Below are 19,513 nucleotides of genomic sequence, written 5' to 3' on the forward strand. Positions count from 1 at the left end.
ATCCATCATCTGAGTGGTGTACACTGTACCCAATGTGTCATCTTTCATCCCTCACCCCTCTCAGCCTTCCCCCTGAGTACCCAAGTTCATTATATCATTCTTATACTTTTGCATTCTCATAGCTTAGCTCCCACTTATAAGTGAAAACATACAATGTTTGGTTTTTCCATTCCTGAGCTACTTCACTTAGAATAATGGTCTCCAATTCCATCCCGGTTGCTGTGAATGACATTATTTTGTTCCTTTATATGGCTGAGTAGTAGTCCGTGGTATATACATGCCACAATGTAGGTATCCACTCATTGATTGCTGGACATTTAGGCAGTGAAACTTCTTTCTGTGAGATTTAAGAGCAGCAAGCAAAGGCAGTAAGAGAAAACCCCAGCCGCACTGTACTCAGCATATAAAGTGGGGGAAAAATCTCATTCTACTGAGGCTCTATGGTTTCCTATGGAAATACTGGTTCCAAGACAGCACAGCGATGTTTAGTCACATCAGATTAAGTATTTTTCATCCCAATAGAGTAACATCTCCACAAAGAGCATTTGAAATAAGGGGATGTGTTTTGATGGTCACAAAAATGAAGAATGCAGTGCACTCTTGGTATCCGTTCTCAGTGGCTGGAGTTGCTAAATGTCCTGCAATGTTCTGGACGGCCCTGCAAAATGAAGCATGTCCCATTCAGAATGCCAGTACGCCTCCACTGAAAAGCACCCCTGTAACTTGAGGATTGGGGCAATTATTTATTCTTTCTTTCATTGTTTAATATGACATTTTCTGAGCTCCTTCATATTAGGCCCTGAGTGAGAATTAATGGATCTGATATTAACAATATAGTCACCCATAAATATCAAAGCATACCAGTGGATATTCCATGCATTTTCACCACCACACCAACACTACACTTTTGTTGAATTTTTTTTCTCCTTTGAGAATATCATGGAAGCCACTTGAGAATAGCACTTGGAGGGTGTTCTCCAGGAGGATGCTATGGTCCAAAGTGCTCAAAGCATCAAACCCTCAAGAGACTACAACAGAGCTGCATTCCTTATGATTCTCACAGTGCTGAGGCCACATGGACTTCATGCCAAAGAATGAGAGATATTTTTGCTTTTCCCTTTTGTGTAACTCTTTGTCACCTGTTCACTAAACAAGTGCTACTTGTGTTCTCATGTCTCAGAGTCTCCTCACATCACTCCTTTATCATCCACTTCTAGCTATGTATAGAACAGACTGGGGTGCATGAGTAGAATACCTAAATTTCAGACAAACACTCTAATGTCCAACCTTTTTTCAGACTCTGTCCTAGGTACCACATAAAACCACTTTAGTTTTCTCCTTCAACAACACTTTCCACCCATGGAAAAAAACTTTATACAAATCCACTCCCTAAGGCTTTACTTACCAGTTCAGTTTATCAGATACATGTAAATCCCTAGTTTAGACTCAAACTGGAATGTCCCCTCCTACTACATATGAACTGAATTAACTATGCTTTCTTATACATGTTGCTGATTGATACAGATTAGATAACTAGAGGACAGATCCATTGACAGATAGAGAGAGGGAGGGAGGGAAAGAAAGAAGGAGGGAGAAAGGAAGTGAGGGAAGGAGAGAGGGAGGGTGAGAGGAAGGGAGAAAGCAAGGAAGGAAGGGAGGGAGGAAGGGAGGGAGGAAGGATAGGAAAGAAGGAAGGACGAAGGAAGGAAGGAAGGAGGGAGGGAGAGAGGGACTGAGGAAAGGAGGGAGGGAAGGAAGGAAGGAAGGAAGGAAGGAAGGAAGGAAATAAAGAAGGAAAGAAGGAAAGAAGGAAGGAAGGAAGAAAGGAAGAAAGGAAGGAAATAAAAGAGAAAGAAAGTTGTTGGGTGCTTGGCACACACCAGACTCTCAATTAACTTTGCCTATTATTAGCAATACATGTTGCAACAATTCTGTTATCAATGTCATTTGTAAAATGAAGAAACTGAGGCTCCCAGTCATGGGCAATTAGCCTGTAGCTTTAGGATTCTAAGTCATCACTGACTTCAAAGCTCAGGTACTTCTGATTAAATTCTACAAGCTCTACATTCCACCCTATGTAAAACTCAGACATTTTGAGGCCATGTGACCATGTACCACATATAGAAGGCTGTATGAATACCCATTACTTATGTGTGCTTCATTCTGTAAGCATGGGTTTCTGTCTCATCACATTCTGACAAGAAGGTTAAATTATCATCGTTGGACTGCAGTGTGCAGCAGAAGCCAAATGCTGCGTCAGCTGCATACCAACAAAGCCTACTTCACACTTGAGGTACACCAATTTATGCCATTCTATAGATAATAACAGGCAGATCACAGAAATAAGTAGGTATCTTTCTTCCACATGTACTGTGGGTGGATAAACTGTAAACAACATTTTCTTTATTTGAAAGCGGTAAATGCAACAGATGGGAAAATTTCTGTTAATATCAGCTATCATGCATATCTATATTTTGTTTGTAAATATAAATTTGTTCTGAATCATAGTGAATTTTCTGCAAGTGTGGGTGTGATAAACATTACTAGGGCTCATTATTGTCCAATTCTCTCTTTCCAAGCACAGGGTGTAAGGGTGTCATTGATTCAGGCCAATGGAGTGCATGCAGCAACAATGTGAGTGTCTCTCCTAAGGCAAAGCACTTCATTCCAGGTGAGTGACCTTCCAGCACTTTCTTGTCTTTCCACAGGCATCATGGAAGCATGTGTTGAGAGGGAGGTGCTATAGGGTCCACATAGACCAGATTGTTGAGCCAACACATAGAGGATAATCACCCTGGAGAATTGCCCAAATCCACAACAGAATTTGTGTGAATGAAAATTACATTTTTGGTTTCTTAAGCCACGAAGCTGTAGGTGTTGCCTGTTAACACAGTGTAACTTGGCCTCCTCTGATTAACACAGTGGTTGAGGTTATTTCATTCATACTGTAAGATAACACATACATCTCTCTGTTGTAGTCAAAAGTAACATAAGCATTGTCATCTGATACTCAAAGTGTATAATCTGGCCCAAACCTACCTTTGCAATTTTGTCTTCTGCATTCTCCAAATAGACCTAGATGTGATTCCCTGGCCACATTCCATTTCCTGTTTTTTATGTTTCTACTTATGTGATTCCCCTGTGTAGTGTATTACCTTCCCTTCTCCCATGTCAATTACTACCTGTCTGTTAAAGATTCGACTCATCTGTTAACTCTTCAATGAAATCTTTCCCAATCCTATAATCTTGAAGTGATTTCTCTTTCCTTTGAATTTTCAAATTTATTTTTTGTTACCCTTTCTTACTATATATCATATCTAATTATTATTTATGAGCATGTTTTATCCCTCCTGCTGGCAATCTTGAGAGGGGCATTTGAATCTGATTCATCACTGTATCCTCCACAACTTACCATGGTGCCTTAAAATTACATTCAATAAATATTTGATAGACATAGAGGTACCAGTATTATGAATTTAGTAAGTTTTATCAAAAAAATCATTTTGGGCCACTTGGGGGTGTCTAAAGGGGTCAAGAAGTATTCCTTTATTCAATCATTTTTTCATTCCCCTTTTAAAAAAGGGAGACCTTTACCCTAACCAGGCCGTGTTTATTAGTGGGTGGTGATGTTGAAAAGTCCTGTATATACACAAGACCTCTCTTCTAGGCCAGGAAGCAGTATCAGGAAATAGAGACATCTTTCCTCTTGTCCCACAGCATTTAGGAACTGGGGATTTTATGGCACTTGGGTTTGGGGGCCGGTAGTAAGAAAATTGGAACTGAAAGAAGGGTAGCAGCAGCATTAACTTTATTGGGAATGTAGAGTGTACCAGGACCTGTGCTAACTGCCTTATGTATGTTATGTCACTTGCTGTTTCCAAGAGCAGCAGGGAGACAGTGTCATGTGGTGGATAATGCATAAGCTCTGTAGCCAGACTGCATGTTTTTAAATTCCAGCACCATCACTACCTGAAATCTTGGATAAGGCACTTGACTTGTTTCTAACTCAGCTTCCTTAATTGAAAATAATACTCCCTGCCTATTATGATAATAAATGTATTGATAAATAAAAAACACTTATAAGAGGCCTGTACATGATAAATGTGCAATAAATGTTGCTTAAAAAAGAATAATATTGCTGTTATTATATTCTCTTTACAGATTAAGATACTAAAGCATAAATGCTAAGGTCATTGCCCCAGGACTTGAGGGTAATGATTGGCAGAACCAAGATTTGAATCTAAACCTTCTGGCCTCAGAATCAGCATTCTTAATTTTTCTACCATATAGCCTGAAGCCTCCAGCATCACTGGGATAGAATGTTACAAGGAATATTCATGCTCTACCTGGCTGGGTGGAAGAATGGCCAGATCCGATAACTGGTGAGTTTTATTTCAAGCTTGAGTTTCTCAGTGTCTTGGTCTGTTCAGATTACTATAATAAAAATACTACAAACTGGGTGGTTTATAAACAACAGAAATTTATTTCTCATGGTTCTGGAGACTAAGAAGTCCAAGATCAAATTGCAGCAGATTCAGTGCCTGAAGAAAGCCTGTTTCTTGGTTCATAGACAGCCTTTTTCTTGCTGTATTTTCCCATGGTGGAAGGGGCAAGAAAGCAGTGGAGTGTCCTTTATAAGGACACTAAACCCGTCCATGAGGGCCCTGTCTTCATGAACTAGCCTCCTCCCAAAGGCCCCATCTCCTAATACCATCGCCTTGGGGGTTAGGGTTTCAACATATGAATTTTGGGGAGCACATTCAGTATGTAGCACTGTAGTTCTATTCACAGATGTTAACACTTAAAAGCAGGTAACATTCCTAACAATCTAGGGCAGGGTAAGCTAATGGCAGAGGTGGCCAGATGGTCTTTATCTGGTTTAGAACTTCTTCTCTGTGGCCATTCTCTTGAACTTTATTACAACCACCTTTTCCAGGCCTCTATTGCTATACCATAGAATTTTAAAACATAAGCCTCCAACGAGATTCTTTGGAGTCAGGCACATGTGAATTTGAATCATTGCACTACCAGTTATTTGCTGTAAGATCTTGGGCAAGTTATTCAACCTCCCATCAGGTTAACCTCCACTGGGTACCTGCACCTTATAACTGTCTGGGTACGAACTCTTCCAGTAGCTCCTACTAACAATTTGGTACATGATTCTACCACCCACCAGCTCCATCCCCCCAATACAACAATTCATTGGTTCAGATATTTCCTGACCTAATTTGAACCAACCATAATTTCACCTCTAGCAAATGGAACTAAGAAATTCTAGGTTTTGCCAGCCCCTTGGGCAAAAATGAAGCTTGTGAATTATGATTAGTGACATTCTTTCTGGTGATTATTTATGAGCATGTTTTATCCCCTAACATGTGGCCTGGGGGATGAGAAAACGCTAATACTTGCTACAGAGAAGAATAAACAAAGCTGATACACAGAGGAGCAGAGAAAAGAGTCCAACAAAAAAATTCCCCTCCATGGTCCCTGACTGCTCCAGAGGCCTGGGTTCATTTCTCTGCTTAGTTTCATGAGAAATTCCCTTTTTGCTGCAGTTAGCTATAGTGGAGTTTCAACTATGTACAACCAAGGTCCTGGATAATCCAACCCTCTGAGATTAGATTCCTCATCAGTAGAACAGAGAAAATAATACTCTACATCCCTTATAGGATCGTTACTGAAATTAAATCAAGTGTCATACATAAAGTACCTCATCCAATGACTACCCATAGCAAACCATAAATAAATAGTAGCTGCTATGATAATGTGCTTATCATAATCACATTATACTACTGGAAGTCATCCATCATATGTTTCTTTTCTCTCATGTATGTTATATACATTTGTGATCACATACTACGTATTATCACTGTGTTCAGAATGGGCTATGTGGGGAGTAAGACATATTTATTTATCATCAACAATTGAGCAGGAGAAAAGGATTCTAAAGCCATAATTACTATCAAAATCGTAGATTTAATAAAACTGCTGGTTTACTAAAAGGAGTGACCCATCTGACTGGGGGCATTGAGGATAAATGCCTTTGCAGGGTCAGTAACATGGACATGATCTTAAAAGTCAGAAACCGAGTCACACAAAAGACTTTTCAGGTATAACGACGACAAAAAGACTCCGCAGAGGCATGTGGAGGTAAAACTCTATGGAAGGCTGAGGAATGGCAGGTAACTCCCGTTGAAGTTTATTAGGTTAGGAGAGAACATGGGACATGAGTTTGGGGAGGTGAGCAAAGCCAAATCAAAGAGGCCATAATAAAGAACGTGAACTCTAGTGTACTTTAGCCCTGTAAGGTTACTAAGGTTAACAATAATTTACATATATCTTCAGACAGCTAGAAGAGAAGTTTTGGGATGTTTTCAACACAAATAAATAATAAATTTGAGGCCATGGACATGTTAAGTATGCTGATGTAATCATTATACATTGTACACAAGTATTGAAATATCACCTGTACCCCATAAAATATGTACAGGGAAAGAAGTAACACTAATAGCAGTAAACTCTTGCAGTACCAAACACTATTCTAAACATGTTAACTCATTTTATCCTCACATTATGGTACATATTGATATTATTCATGGAGAAATAAAGTCACAGAAAGGCAAAGTAGTTGCCTGAAATAACATCACATTAAATGAAAACCAGGTTTTGGACCCTGTTAAGGGTTGAATGGTGTTCCCCTCCAATTTATTTGTTGAAGTCCTAGCTCTGACCATCAGATCTCACAACGTGACTTTATATATAAGTAGGGTTGTTGCAGAGGTGATTAGACACACACACAAGCAGAACATCATGTGAACATGAAGACGGAGATTTATAAGCCAAGCAACGTCACAGGCTTCCAGCAAACCCCCAGAAGCTAGGAGAGAGGCATGGAACAGATCCTCCTTCACCACCATTTGAAGTAGCCAGCCCTGCCAATACGTTGACCTCGGACTCCTAGCCTCCATAACTGTGAGACAATGCATTTCTGTTATTCAATCTACTCACTTTGTGGTACTTCATTATAGCAGCCCTAGAAAACCACCATAGGGACCAAAGTCGGCCCATCTAATCAGTATGCTATACAGTCTTGTTTTTCCAGAGCCAAGAGAGCATTTTAAGGAGAAAAGAAACTTGACCATATTTGCATTCTATTTGAAGTCAGCCTGCCTTTGCTTGTCTTTTTACCTGAAGTTTCCCATTACTCATAAAGATTAGTGGCTTGGGTCCTGTATGTCTCTTGGAGAAAAAACAAATGTAACACCCCCCTATCTTTGTAATACAGTTCAGTTTAACATCAGTTTTTGCCTCTCCTCTATTTGGACAGTGACTTCACTGTAAAATGCCTCAGTTTTATAGATCTATGATTAAACTGTTCAAAAGAGCAGTTCTTTATTGCTTCCTATTTATAAACTCATTCTACTTTGACTTATAAGGGCAAAAACAAAACATTGGAGACCATTTTTTCCCTTCCTTATCTGCTTGATGGTAAATGTAAAATTGTGAAGTTTTAGGTGGGGGTATTCTTTGGGCCCCTTATTACAGCTATTCATCTTTCTTTGGAAAGAAAAGAGAGAGTGCTGACTCGGATGGAGATGTCTCTGTAGAATCTTTCTCTGGTGTCTCGTAATCTAAAGCTGTTGAATCCAAGAAGGCAGCTTTAACCACAGTATTTAATCTTATGGAGACATTTATTGCACAGATTTTTTTTTTTTTTTTGCCTTGTTTAATATAAACCACTGGAGAGATGTTTCGTGGTTGTGTCATTTCATAAAGTAGAGTGTAAAGTAGAAAATACCAGATAAGAAAAGACCACTCCTTAGGAATTCTGTCACAAACCTGCATTCTGTCAGGAATGTAAAGCCTTAAAACATCAGCAATAAAAAATATTAACATTAATACACATTTATAGTAATAATGGCTGACTAACATCCACAAAGGGAGTATGGAGGAGGGGCTATAGAGTCTACTTCTAGAATCACGTGGATTTTTTATTGTGCTTCTTACTTTTCCTAGCTACATTCTCTTCAGTAAATTCGTTACCTTCTCTAAGCCTCAGGTTCCTCATCTCTGATATGAGAAAATATTCTCACATAGTCTTTTTTCATAAGGTTGTTGTGAAGATGAAATGGGATGTTGAATGAAAAGCTCTTAGCTCAGTGTCTGGCACATGCTAAATAGTCACTAAATATTAGCTGCTGTTGTTATAGATAGGAATATAATTTATTATAAGCTATTGCATGTCAGGGGCCTCCAGGTACATTATCTTGAATCCCGATAATAAACTTAGAGGCTAATTATTATTGTCTCTACCTTACAGATAAATTCAAGGTCACTTGCCTAGAGAGTGGCAAAGCAGAGATTCCCTCTGGTCTGAAAAATATATCCGATTTCACCTGAATACCATCAAACTGGTAGAAGAACTGCCCAATAGAAAGCCTCATACCAATGCCACTATGTTTCAAGTTGGCATTTGTAAAACCTATTGAGTCAAGATAACATCAAAGGATAATCTTTAGTAGAATAACTAATTTGGTCAAAACCAATTTGCTCCTTCAAACTTTATCACAGAATTTATAGGAAAACTCAAAATGCCATCCAATCAATTAACTGTATCCCATAGATAAAATTTAATAACCTGAAATTTAAGAGTCTCTATGTTAGGTCTCTTTGAATAAAGATTAATGAAACTCATCTAATGTCAGGCATAGTTGGATCCAGGCTCTTTGCTTTCCTGTCCTTCCCCACACTGGCTCTGTTTTCAGTTCTGCTTTTCCCTATTGGCTGACTTATTCTTCCTCTCTGAAAAATTGCAGTATGTGTTGATGCAGATATTTGCTAAAGGCATCAACACCTTATCCTCACAATCTGGTAATCTTAACAGACAGACATTTTTTTTTCTTCCTATATGTGTATACAATTGATCCTTGAACAACAAGGTTTGAACTGTGCAGGTACACTTATAGGCAGATTTTCTTCCAGCTCTGTCACCTCCAAAATAGCAAGATTAATCCCTCCTCTTTCCCCACCTCTTCAGCATACTTCATATGAAAATGTTGAGGATAAACACCTTTATGATGATCACTTTCATTTAATAACCACATTTTCTCTTTCTTGTAATTTTCTAAATAAGATTTTCTTTTCTCTATCTTACTTTATCATGAAAACATATTATGTAATACATGTAACATATAAAATATGTGTTAATTAACTTTATGATATTATCAGTTAGGCTTCCAGTCAACATCAGTCTATAAGTAGTTAAGTTTTGAGGGAGTGAAAAGTTATATGCAGATTTTCACTGCATGAGGAGTCATCACCCCTAACCTCTGTGTTGTTCAAAGGTCAATTGCATTGGTCACCGGTAAGAACTCGGGCCTTTTTCAGCCATAAAGCATAATCAGTTATATGAAGAAGTGAGATGGAAGCCACACTTTGACTGACAATGCCTACAATGACTCCTTGAAATGGGAAAAGAGGTTCCCAAAGAAAGCATTCGATTTTCAGAAAGAAAGAATAGAGAAGCGTACTAAGTAGACAAAACTCCCATGAGTACCAGGTTCATTAGAGTATTTTTCAGAAAGAAATTTTAACATTTACTTTTGGTCCTATTCTCCTTCATTCATTCGGCCAAAACATTTCGTAGATCCCATGGTAATCTAGCCATGGTTCTGTATATTTAAAAAACAGAGAAGAAAAAGAAAAGAATAGTCCTTTCATAGCATGACATTACATTTTCCCATGGATGCTATAATAAATTACCACACACAAATGTATTGTCTTACATTTTTGAAGGTCAGATGTCCAGAATCAGTCTCACTGGGCTAAAGTCAAGGAGTCAGCAGAGCAGATTCCTTCTGGGGGTCTTGAGGAGAATCAGATTCCTTGCCTTTTCTAGCTTCCAGAGGCCACCCGCATTCTTTGGCTCGTGATCCTTTCCTCAAATCCCTGTATCCTTTTGCTCCCATTGTCACAAGTACTTCCTCTTCTGTCATCAAATCTCTCTCGCCTCCCTACTATAAAGACACTTATGATTACATTTAGGGCTTACATGAAAAATTTAGATAATCTCCCCCTCTCAAGTTTTTCACTTAACCACATCTGCAAAGTTTCTTTTGCCATATAAGGTAATATTTACAGGTTCTGGGGATTAGAAAGTGGACATTTAGAGGGAGAGGCATTATTCAGCCCTCCACAGCATAGCACAAGAAGCCACAACAACCAAAGCAAATGAATACCACACTCTCAGACAAAGAAAGACAAATTTCCTAAGAGAGAAACCATAAGTTATCTATAAGATGGAGATGCCACTTTCAGCTCTGGAATCCAGTTTGGCTTCTTGCAAAATAATAGCAAACATTTATAGTGCTCATTATGTGTCAGGCATTGTTCTAAGTCCCTTTCTTATATACAACTTACTTAAACTTCACAAAAAGTCATACTGATTGTATAGAAGAGGAAACTAAAGCACGGAGATAAGTGATTTGCCCAACATTACATTGAACTAGCAGGCCAAGGATTTGAACTCAGGGTATGTAATTTCTAAGTGCACACACCATTTGAGATCCAACTTAAAGAATGGATAGACAGGCTGACACAATGAGAAATGGAAGGACATTATAGGCAGAGGAAACAAAGTGAACAAAGACACAGAGGCAGAGATATGAAAGAGAGATTCCGGCCAGTCGGTAGACTGAGTTGGATGCAGCATAACAAGTGTAGAAGTAGTGGGAGATCGAGCTAGAGATCTAGCTTGAAGTCAGGTAGTGAAAGGTCTTGAAACCACAGGCACCTGCTATGGCTGATGAGATCTTTCAGACATATGAGTAGAGGAGGAGGCTTGTCAGAGTTTGGCCTTGGGAAGACTGATCTAGAAGCAACATGAAGGTGGGGAGGGAGGAGTGAGAAGGGAGCTGTCTGGGCTCCTCTGCTCCTTTAGTACTTTGTATATCATAGAATGTAGCTGTGTGTCCCACCCACTAGAGAGTGAGCCCCTGGAGGGGAGCTGACTGTGTTGTCCACCTCTGGCTGCTTGTGTCAGTGGATGATACATTTGCCTGTAAAGCACAGTACAGCTAGACATTAGGAGGCAGCAGTACAAATGCTGGGGCTACTGCTGCCTGTGTTGCAGATGAAAATACATTTTGGGAGTCCATGTAAAATGTCTTTACCTATGTCTGCTGAAGTTTCTTCTAGTATAATAACAACTGTCTAGAAATTTAGGATATGCAGATCTGTATTCTAATCTTAGCTCTGTACTTGAATTTGTGGGGTTTGGGATAATTTATCAACACCCCAACTTGTTTCTTTTCTCTTTAAAATAAAATGAGACTTTTATTTACAACGATTAACTTGTGAAGTGAGAGTTATTCAGCTCACAAAAGGGATCTGGCATAGAGATAGTACTCAACGTTATTATTACCAATCTATGATATTCTGATTTAATTTAGTCACCAACTCCCAATTAGGCCCTGTTATTATTTTGGCCCATTTTACAGATGAGGAAACAATCTCAGGAAAAAGAAGGGATTTACTCAAGCCATAACGTGGAGACGTCTGGATTTGAACCTCGAATCTCAACTACGTGCAAACTCACAAAGGCAAACGAAGCCTCAGAGGAAGGGCAGGACAAGGGTGACCACACAGGTGAGCAAGATAGGTTTCTAGAAGGACTCCCGCAGATCTCCGAGGAAGACAGAAGGCACAGGTCAAAAACACCTAGGCTCTTCGCCCGTCAGCAGCCACAACCTGGGTTCATTGCCTCGGAAGTGGAGAAAAACCTGGTCCCCGCCCAGAAACAGCCTTCTGCGTCCTTAGCGACCAGGGTGGAACAGGCGCCGCCCGCAAAGCAGGTCCTGTGATTGGCCGGATTCCTGGGCTCAGTCCCCAGGCCCTGTCCGTTCCCCAGAAGCACAGACCGCGCACCTCTGAGCTGCCAGGGTGGGAACGCCGCCCTAGCGGTAAGGCCCCCCCTCTGTTCTCTCCGAGGAAAGATCTCAGAGCCGACGCGCAGCTTCGGGCAGGGAGGGGACTTGAGGATCACTAATTCTGGGTTTGGACGATTCCAGACAGGTGCAGAGAGGCTGCAGGTCCCTGAGATGGGGGTTGCCCTCGCACAGCAGGTCTTTAGTATTGGACTTTGGGGACGAACCGTGGCCTAGCCATCAGACCCAAATACTGGAAACAGTCCTGCCCTTCATTCTTGCCATGATCCTTGTCAGATAGCACACCCTCTCTGGGCCTTAGTTTTCCAATCTGTGAAGTCGCTTTTGCAGTAGAATTATTTCTAAAGCCTTTTCAGTCTCTGGGTGATTCTAAAAGGGAGTGTTCAGCTTGTGACCAGGTTTACTGAACTTCTGAGTTTCCCTTGGCATCACTCTGTTTAAACACCCAGTGCTTATCTTGTGCAGGAACTAAATTTCGGATTCCTCAGATTGTTGTAGAAAGAGATCAGTGATCACAACAAAAGTCTCTCTTCCTTGTGTACGGTTTTCCTTCAGATGCATTATCTCCTTGGATTCACTCCCACATTCCTGAAAACAGACCTGGAATTATGCTGATCTCATAAATGGGAAAACTAAACATCAGAACTGAATATGGATTCTTCATATGTTACACTAATGCCCTAGTTTCTGCTCTGACCTCACAGGAATCCCATCCTGCAGTACAGGAAGGTAGAGTCACCTAATGACTCAGTAGATCTGCTGTGCAGACCTCTTAGGTGAGATTCCCAAGTCTGCTAATTACCAGTGATGCGATGCCATGTGAGTAAAGTCACATAGCTACACTTCGCCTGTTTCCTCAACTGTAGAACAAAAATGATAACAGTAATTAAAAGTATCTTTCTCATGCCTTTTTTAGGAGTATTAAGTGAGGTAATATAGGAGAAGCACTTTCTCCTATTATTATTGTTTGTTGTTATTGACAAGGATGATGCAGTTCCCTAATAGAAAATCAAGAGGAATAATTTACTTATTTTCATCCCTAAGGATTTGAAGGAATTTTGAAGAGAATCATGTCTGCAGTGTGGAAGACTCCCCGTGGATCAAATGCAATGCCTGAGATTATGGTGAAAATCATTGGAAGTAAACATTTTCGATACCTTGTGGAGAAGCCAGAGATGTAAGTCCATATTTGAAAAATATCTATGTTGCTTGGATAATAATGAAGTTTTATTATTTTGTTTTAACCCAGAAATTTAAAGTTAAAAAATGCCATCCATGGAAAGCAAAGTCATTAAGATGCAACAGTAGAAGTAAAATAGTGTTGTGCACTGTTTTCCTGATATTTTTCATCTTTATAACTCCCCATACTCCTTAATTACTTGGGCTGATTTTCCAAATAGATAGGAAATATGAGCATTGCTACATTTATAAATATTAATGGAGCATTGCTGCTTTTTCTCATCGAGTTTGTAATCTACCACATGTAGTAATTTTGGGGGGAGTGGGGGAGGTTTATTAGTCAATTTGTTGTGGATTAAAGGAGTAGGATTAATACAGAATCATAAATTGCTTCACTTATTCCTGTTTGTATTTGATACGTCTCTAAGCAGGGGATTCTCAGATTATGGCTAAGATGTCTTTCTTCTCTTCCAAACCCATCACAGTCACATTTAAGAGGCAACACTCAGATCTCTAATATTCACTAGATATTTCAGCACTAGCTCTTTTTTACAGAGCTTTGGTGGCTCCAAAAAGAAGGGAAGGTACTAGATCTGTCTTTCTTACAGTAGACATTCCATAAGTAGTAGCTAGTCAAAAATCGCTTTTCTGTCCTAGGATTATTTCTTTGGCTCTATCTTCTATTTCAGAAACTCATATACTGAACAAATATACAAAGATATGGTATCATTGAACATAAGTGCAAGAAGCAATTTTTACTAAACCTGACTATCATCAGAATCACCAAGAGAGTCCTTAAAAATAAAGATTCAGGAGCCAATTCAAGGTCTGCTGAATCAAAATCTCTGAATGCAGGTCATCAAGACTGCTGTTATGAAGCACAAGCTTTAATAAGTCTTTAGAAAGGCACATTAGTTCTACTTCCCCATCACCAATATTGTAAGGTCTAGAGAGATTCCAAAGTGACTGCTATAATCAGTTAATGTCTGCCACTGCATAGGAACTGAGGTTTGTAGCAGGTGAGTCGTACATTTGGGATCCCTACAGAGCTGAGAGGTGCGAATTTGAATCTTAGATCTGATTCTTTCTTGCTTTTTGACATTGGAAAAATGAATTAACATCTTAGGCCTTGGATTCTACATATATGAAGTGGGGATAAAACAACGCCTATCTAGTAATAGGGTTATTGTGGGGATTAAAGGATAAAAAGTATGCAAAGCACCTCTCCAGTGTCTATCATAAACAACACACTTAGTAAATAATTATGCTATTATTATTGAAGCCTTTCTATAGATATAAAACATGTAACAAAAAAATCAAACCTCTTTCTGAGGAATGCTTGATGTCCCTTTTATATTCTATGCCTATGATGCAGTTTATGTCTGTTTTGTAGATGAGGAAACTAAGACACTGTCACATGATAAGTGATTATTTTGAGATCTGTCAAATCCCTGTCACTGTCAAGAAAAGTAAATAAAATTAGTTTGGACACCTGGCTCAGATCTTCTACCTGCAAGACTATATTATTTCTAATTCCTTTCCTTCCTTAGGTTGTTTGTTTAGCCTTATTCTCTCTGAAACCCCTTGCTTTTTCCAAGGGTACAGAGCTTAATAAGTTTTTAAATGGAAAGTGGGGAGGAGTCCTTAATTTTTTAAATAGTGAAGATTTAGCTTGTCTTACAGGAAGGTGGCTTTCCCCATTTTGTTTTCTAAACTTTGGGAATCAGGAAAAAAAAAGTGTATTACATCAGCTAAATTAATTGTAAAATAAAAGATGCAGTTCTCTCTCTCCTTTTATACTATAAAAACTGGCATTTTTTAAGGCAGTAAGACAGGTCTTTTGTTTGTTTATTGTGTTTCCTATAGATTTCATGTTACTGTTGCTGGGATTACATAGGATAATTAATGTGCATTGCTAAAATATGCCTGTGTGTTTAAAACTAAGCAATTCTTAAAAGGCTTCTTGTTGCTCAGGTAAGGAAAGTGCTGCCACTGTCATGTCGTTCATGTCACAGAATCTGTCTTCCCAAAAGTATTTGTCCTCATAAACCAGGGCCTCAAGAGGGTATTTTCTTCGGGTTGAATAAGTGGAACCCATTAGTAAAAATTCACTTAAGAAGTATAAGTAAGCATCAAAAAAGAAAGTCATCTCCAAAACGAAAAAAAACCATGTACCATTTCCTGTAGGATATGTGTTGATGATGGGATAGTATGTCAGACCTGAAGGTGGCCTTTCAGATGCAGCCCACTATATTAGCTTACTGGGGCTGCCATAATCACATATAACAAACTGGGTGGCTTAGAACAACAGACATTCATGGTCTCAAGTTCTGGAAGCCGGAAGTCTGAAGTCAAAATATCCATAGAAGGTGCCTATGAAGATCCCAGGGAAGAACCTATGTGTTGTAGGCCTCCTTTTGCTTCTGGCAGTTCCTTGGTTTGTGTAGCATATCTCCAAGCATTACATGGCTTTCTCCCTGCATCTGCATCTTGTCCAATTTCCCCTTTTTATAAAGACACCAATCCATTAGATTGGGGGCCAACCCTCATCTAATATGACCTCATCTCAACTCATTACCTCTGTAATAACCATATTTCCAAATAAGATCATATACCGAGGGATGGGGTTAGAATATAAACACAGGAAACTTGGCAGGGCCATAGTTCAACCCATAACAACCAGTCTCCCACTTTCCAGATAAGATGAGATAACTAAGGCCTCAGTGGTCTTAAAGTGAGCACCTGAAGTTCTAGGCTGATTATTAAGAACTAAGACTGGAATGGAGCTCTCCTTCCCTCCTTCCTCAAGTTAAACTGTGTAATTGTTCATAGATCAAAGAAAAATACTTATCTTTAGCGTACATACGTTTCACAAAGGAGATTAATCTATAGGCTTTAAAGAGTGAAACAAGTTTCCTCTCGGTTGTGCCATCATTGTCTTTCTCCTAGGTCTCTATAACAGCTTCCAACCTAGTTCTCTGTCTCCAATCTTCAGGCTCTCTAATTGACGCTCTAAAGCTTTGCTCCTGAATATGTAGTCCATGGATCTCCAGCATCAGTCTCAGCTGTGAACTTGTTAGAAACAGAACCTCAGCTCCCTTCCTGATGTATGAATCAGAATCTTACTTTAAACCTGGATTTTCAGGTGACTCCTCCGCACCTTCCAATTTGAGAAGCCCCATTCTCAAGTATGGCCAATGTGATCTTTCTAAAATGAAAATCTAATGATGTGCTGCCACCACTAAACCCATATTTGCCTGCCCCACCTGGGGGTACCTGTAATGCCCATAAGGATTAATATATGCTTACAACTTCTTATGCATTTTTGTCTTCCTATTTCACTGTAAATTGTATTTGCACAACTGTATCCCCAGAACAGAGGATTAAATCTTGTACATGGTAAAAGCCTATTAAATAAATTAGAGTAACATGGCTGCCAAGAAAAATAAAGATCTAGAAATATAATGTTTAGTTGCTTTAAATAAATCCAAATCTAAAGGCCCATGCTGTTAAAATAGCATGCAGATGTTACTATGGAACCTTGATGAGTAACGTGCCATGTGACAGGAGACAGGTATTCTCGTTTTCAAAAAGGAGATAGAAGCTAGTAATAATACTACAGAGTCAGGGGCTTCTGGGAAATTTCTGGCAAAACTTTAGGCCAAAGAATTAAATATATTAGTTGTGAAAATAAAACGTGAAAGGATGATCACCAAGAGTAGGTAGGCATTGACTAAAAATAGATTATGCCAAAATGGTTCCATTCCCATCATTGCCAAAATGAAGAGAATGTTAAAGACAGTAGGTGTTGATTTGTGAGCCATTGGGCACATCTTTCTCACAAAGACCTGAAGCAAAGCAGTTGACTCTAGATTGGATAGTGTTTAGATAAGTGATACACCACCAAAGTGGTGATGGAACAACTGATGTAAATACAACTTGCTGGAGGTGGGGAGGATTTTGTGTGTCTGATCCTGTTCTTTTTCAACAGTTTTTAATACACAATCAAAGGAAGATAGACAAATTGTTTTAGTAAATCTACAGGTAGCAGAAAGCTGAGAAGCTTTGGCAGGGAAATAAGCTAACCAACAAGATTAAACAAACAGAAATATATGCAAAAGTTGTCTTTGGAGAAGTGTACATGGAAATGGTTATAGGGAACAAACGTTCAGTTATTGCCTTTATTTGAGCTTAGCATGAGTCAAGGGTATTAAGATAGAGGGATGTGGAGGCTCACTCTACACAGAACACAGTGGAATACTGCACACTTTATTGTGGGTGCCACATTTTAGGGGGAACCCTGACACACTAAAGGTGGGGGCAGCAGAGGGCATTATGAAAGATCTGTTAAACAGAATAAAGGCCTCAGAAATAATGCACCACATCTATAAAAATCTAATCTTCAGCAAACCTGACAAAAATAGCAATGGAGAAAGCAGTCCCTATTTAATAAATGGCGTTGGAAAACTGGCTAGCCATATGCAGAAAACTGAAACTGGACCCCTTCCTTACACCTTATATAAATTAACTCAAGATAGATTAAAGGCTTAAATGTAAAACCCTAAAACCATAAAAATCCCTAGAAGAAAATCTAGGCAATACCATTCAGGACATAGGCATGGGCAAAGACTTCATGACTAAAACACCAAAAGCAATGGCAACAAAAGCCAGTGTTGACAAATGAATCTAATCAAACTAAAGAGTTTCTGCACAGGAAAATAAACTGTTATCAGAGCAAACAGGCAAGCTACAGAATGGGAGAAAAAAATTGCAATTTATCTATCTGACAAAGGGCTAATATCCAGAACTACAGGGAACTTAACAAATTTACAAAAAAAAAAAAAAGAACCTTATCAAAAAGTGAGCAAAGGATATGAGCAGACAGTTCTCAAAAGAAGACATTTATGCAGCCAACAAAATGAAAAAAAAAAAAAAAAGCTCATTATCACTGGTTGTTAGAGAAATGCAAATCAAAACCACAATGAGATACCATCTCATGCCTGTTAGAATGGCAATCGTTAAAAAGTCAGGAAACAACAGATGCTGGTGAGGATGTAGAGAAATAGGAAAACTTTTACACTGTTGGTGGGAGTGTAAATTCATTCAACCATTGTGGAAGACAGTGTGGCGATTCCTCAAGGATCTAGAACCAGAAATAGCATTTGATCCAGCAATCCCATTACTGGATATATACCCACTGGATATATATATTACTGGATATATATCCAAAGTGTTATAAATCATTCTACTATAAAGACACATGCACACTTATGCTTATTGCAGCACTATTCACAATAGCAAAGACTTGGAATCAACCCAAATGCCCATCAACGTTAGACTGGATAAAGAAAATGTGGCACATATACACCATGGAATACTATGCAGCCATGTAAAAGAATGAGTTCATGTCCTTTGCAGGGACATGGATGAAGTTGGAAACCATCATTCTCAGCAAACTAACACAGAAACAGAAAACCAAACACCACATGTTGTCACTCATAAGTGGGGTTTGAACAATGAGAACACATAGACACAGGGAGGTGAATGTAACATACCAGAGCCTGTTTGGGGGTGAGGGGCAGGGTGAGAAATACCTAATGTAGATGACGGGTTGATGGGTGCAGCAAACCACCACTGCACGTGTATACCTATGTAACAAATCTGCATGTTCTGCACATGTATCCCAGAACTTAAAGTATAATAATAATTAAAAAAAAAAACATTGGTAATTCATGGGAGGATGTCAAAATAGCAATATTAACAAGAGTTTGGAATAGGTTGAATCATGCATGACTTTGAGGATCACTGCAGGTGTGGTGAAAATAATGAGAACTAGAATTAGAAGTGGAGCCTGAAGATGTGACTGAATTGCTGCAATCTCATGATAAAACTTGGGTAGATGAGGAGTTGCTTCTTACAGATTAACAAAGAAAGTGGTTTTTGTTTTGTTTTCTTTGTTTTGTTTTGTTTTGTTTTGTTTTGTTTTGTTTTTGCAATAAATTCAACTCCTGGCAAAGATGCTGGCGAACATTGTTGAATTGACAACAAAGGATTTAGAATATTATATAAATTTAGTTGATAAAGCAGTGGCAGTCTTTGAGAAGATTGATTCAAATCTTAAGAAGTTTCCCTGTGGGTAAAATGCTATCAAACAGCATCATATGTTACAGAGAAATCTTTTTTAAAGTGATGAGTCAATGGATGCAGAAAACTTCATTGTTGTCTTAAGAAATTGCCACAACCACCATAACCTACAGCAACTACCACCCTCATCAGTCAGCAGGCATCAACACTGAGGCAAGCCCCTCCACTAGCAGAAAGATTAGGACTTGCTGAAGGCTCAGAGATGATTATTAGCACATTTTAGCAATAAAGTATTTTAAATTAAG

General features: G+C 39.0%; 1 protein-coding gene across 1 annotated transcript in view; it reads left to right on the plus strand.

Moving 5' to 3' along the window:
* Window positions 1-11,856: 11,856 nt before the first annotated feature.
* The window catches only part of CUNH1orf87 (chromosome unknown C1orf87 homolog), an 81,751-nt gene continuing 74,094 nt past the window's right edge, over window positions 11,857-19,513 (plus strand). The window contains exons 1-2 of the mRNA XM_032296836.1: window positions 11,857-11,960; window positions 12,990-13,122. Of these exons, the coding sequence (XP_032152727.1) occupies window positions 13,016-13,122 (107 nt within the window). The 5' untranslated portion in view covers window positions 11,857-11,960; window positions 12,990-13,015. The remainder of the gene's footprint in view (window positions 11,961-12,989; window positions 13,123-19,513) is intronic.

The sequence above is a fragment of the Sapajus apella genome, unplaced genomic scaffold (assembly GCF_009761245.1).
Source record: "Sapajus apella isolate SASKATOON/1434 unplaced genomic scaffold, GSC_monkey_1.0 scaffold36, whole genome shotgun sequence".
NCBI classification, from domain to species: Eukaryota; Metazoa; Chordata; class Mammalia; order Primates; family Cebidae; genus Sapajus; species Sapajus apella.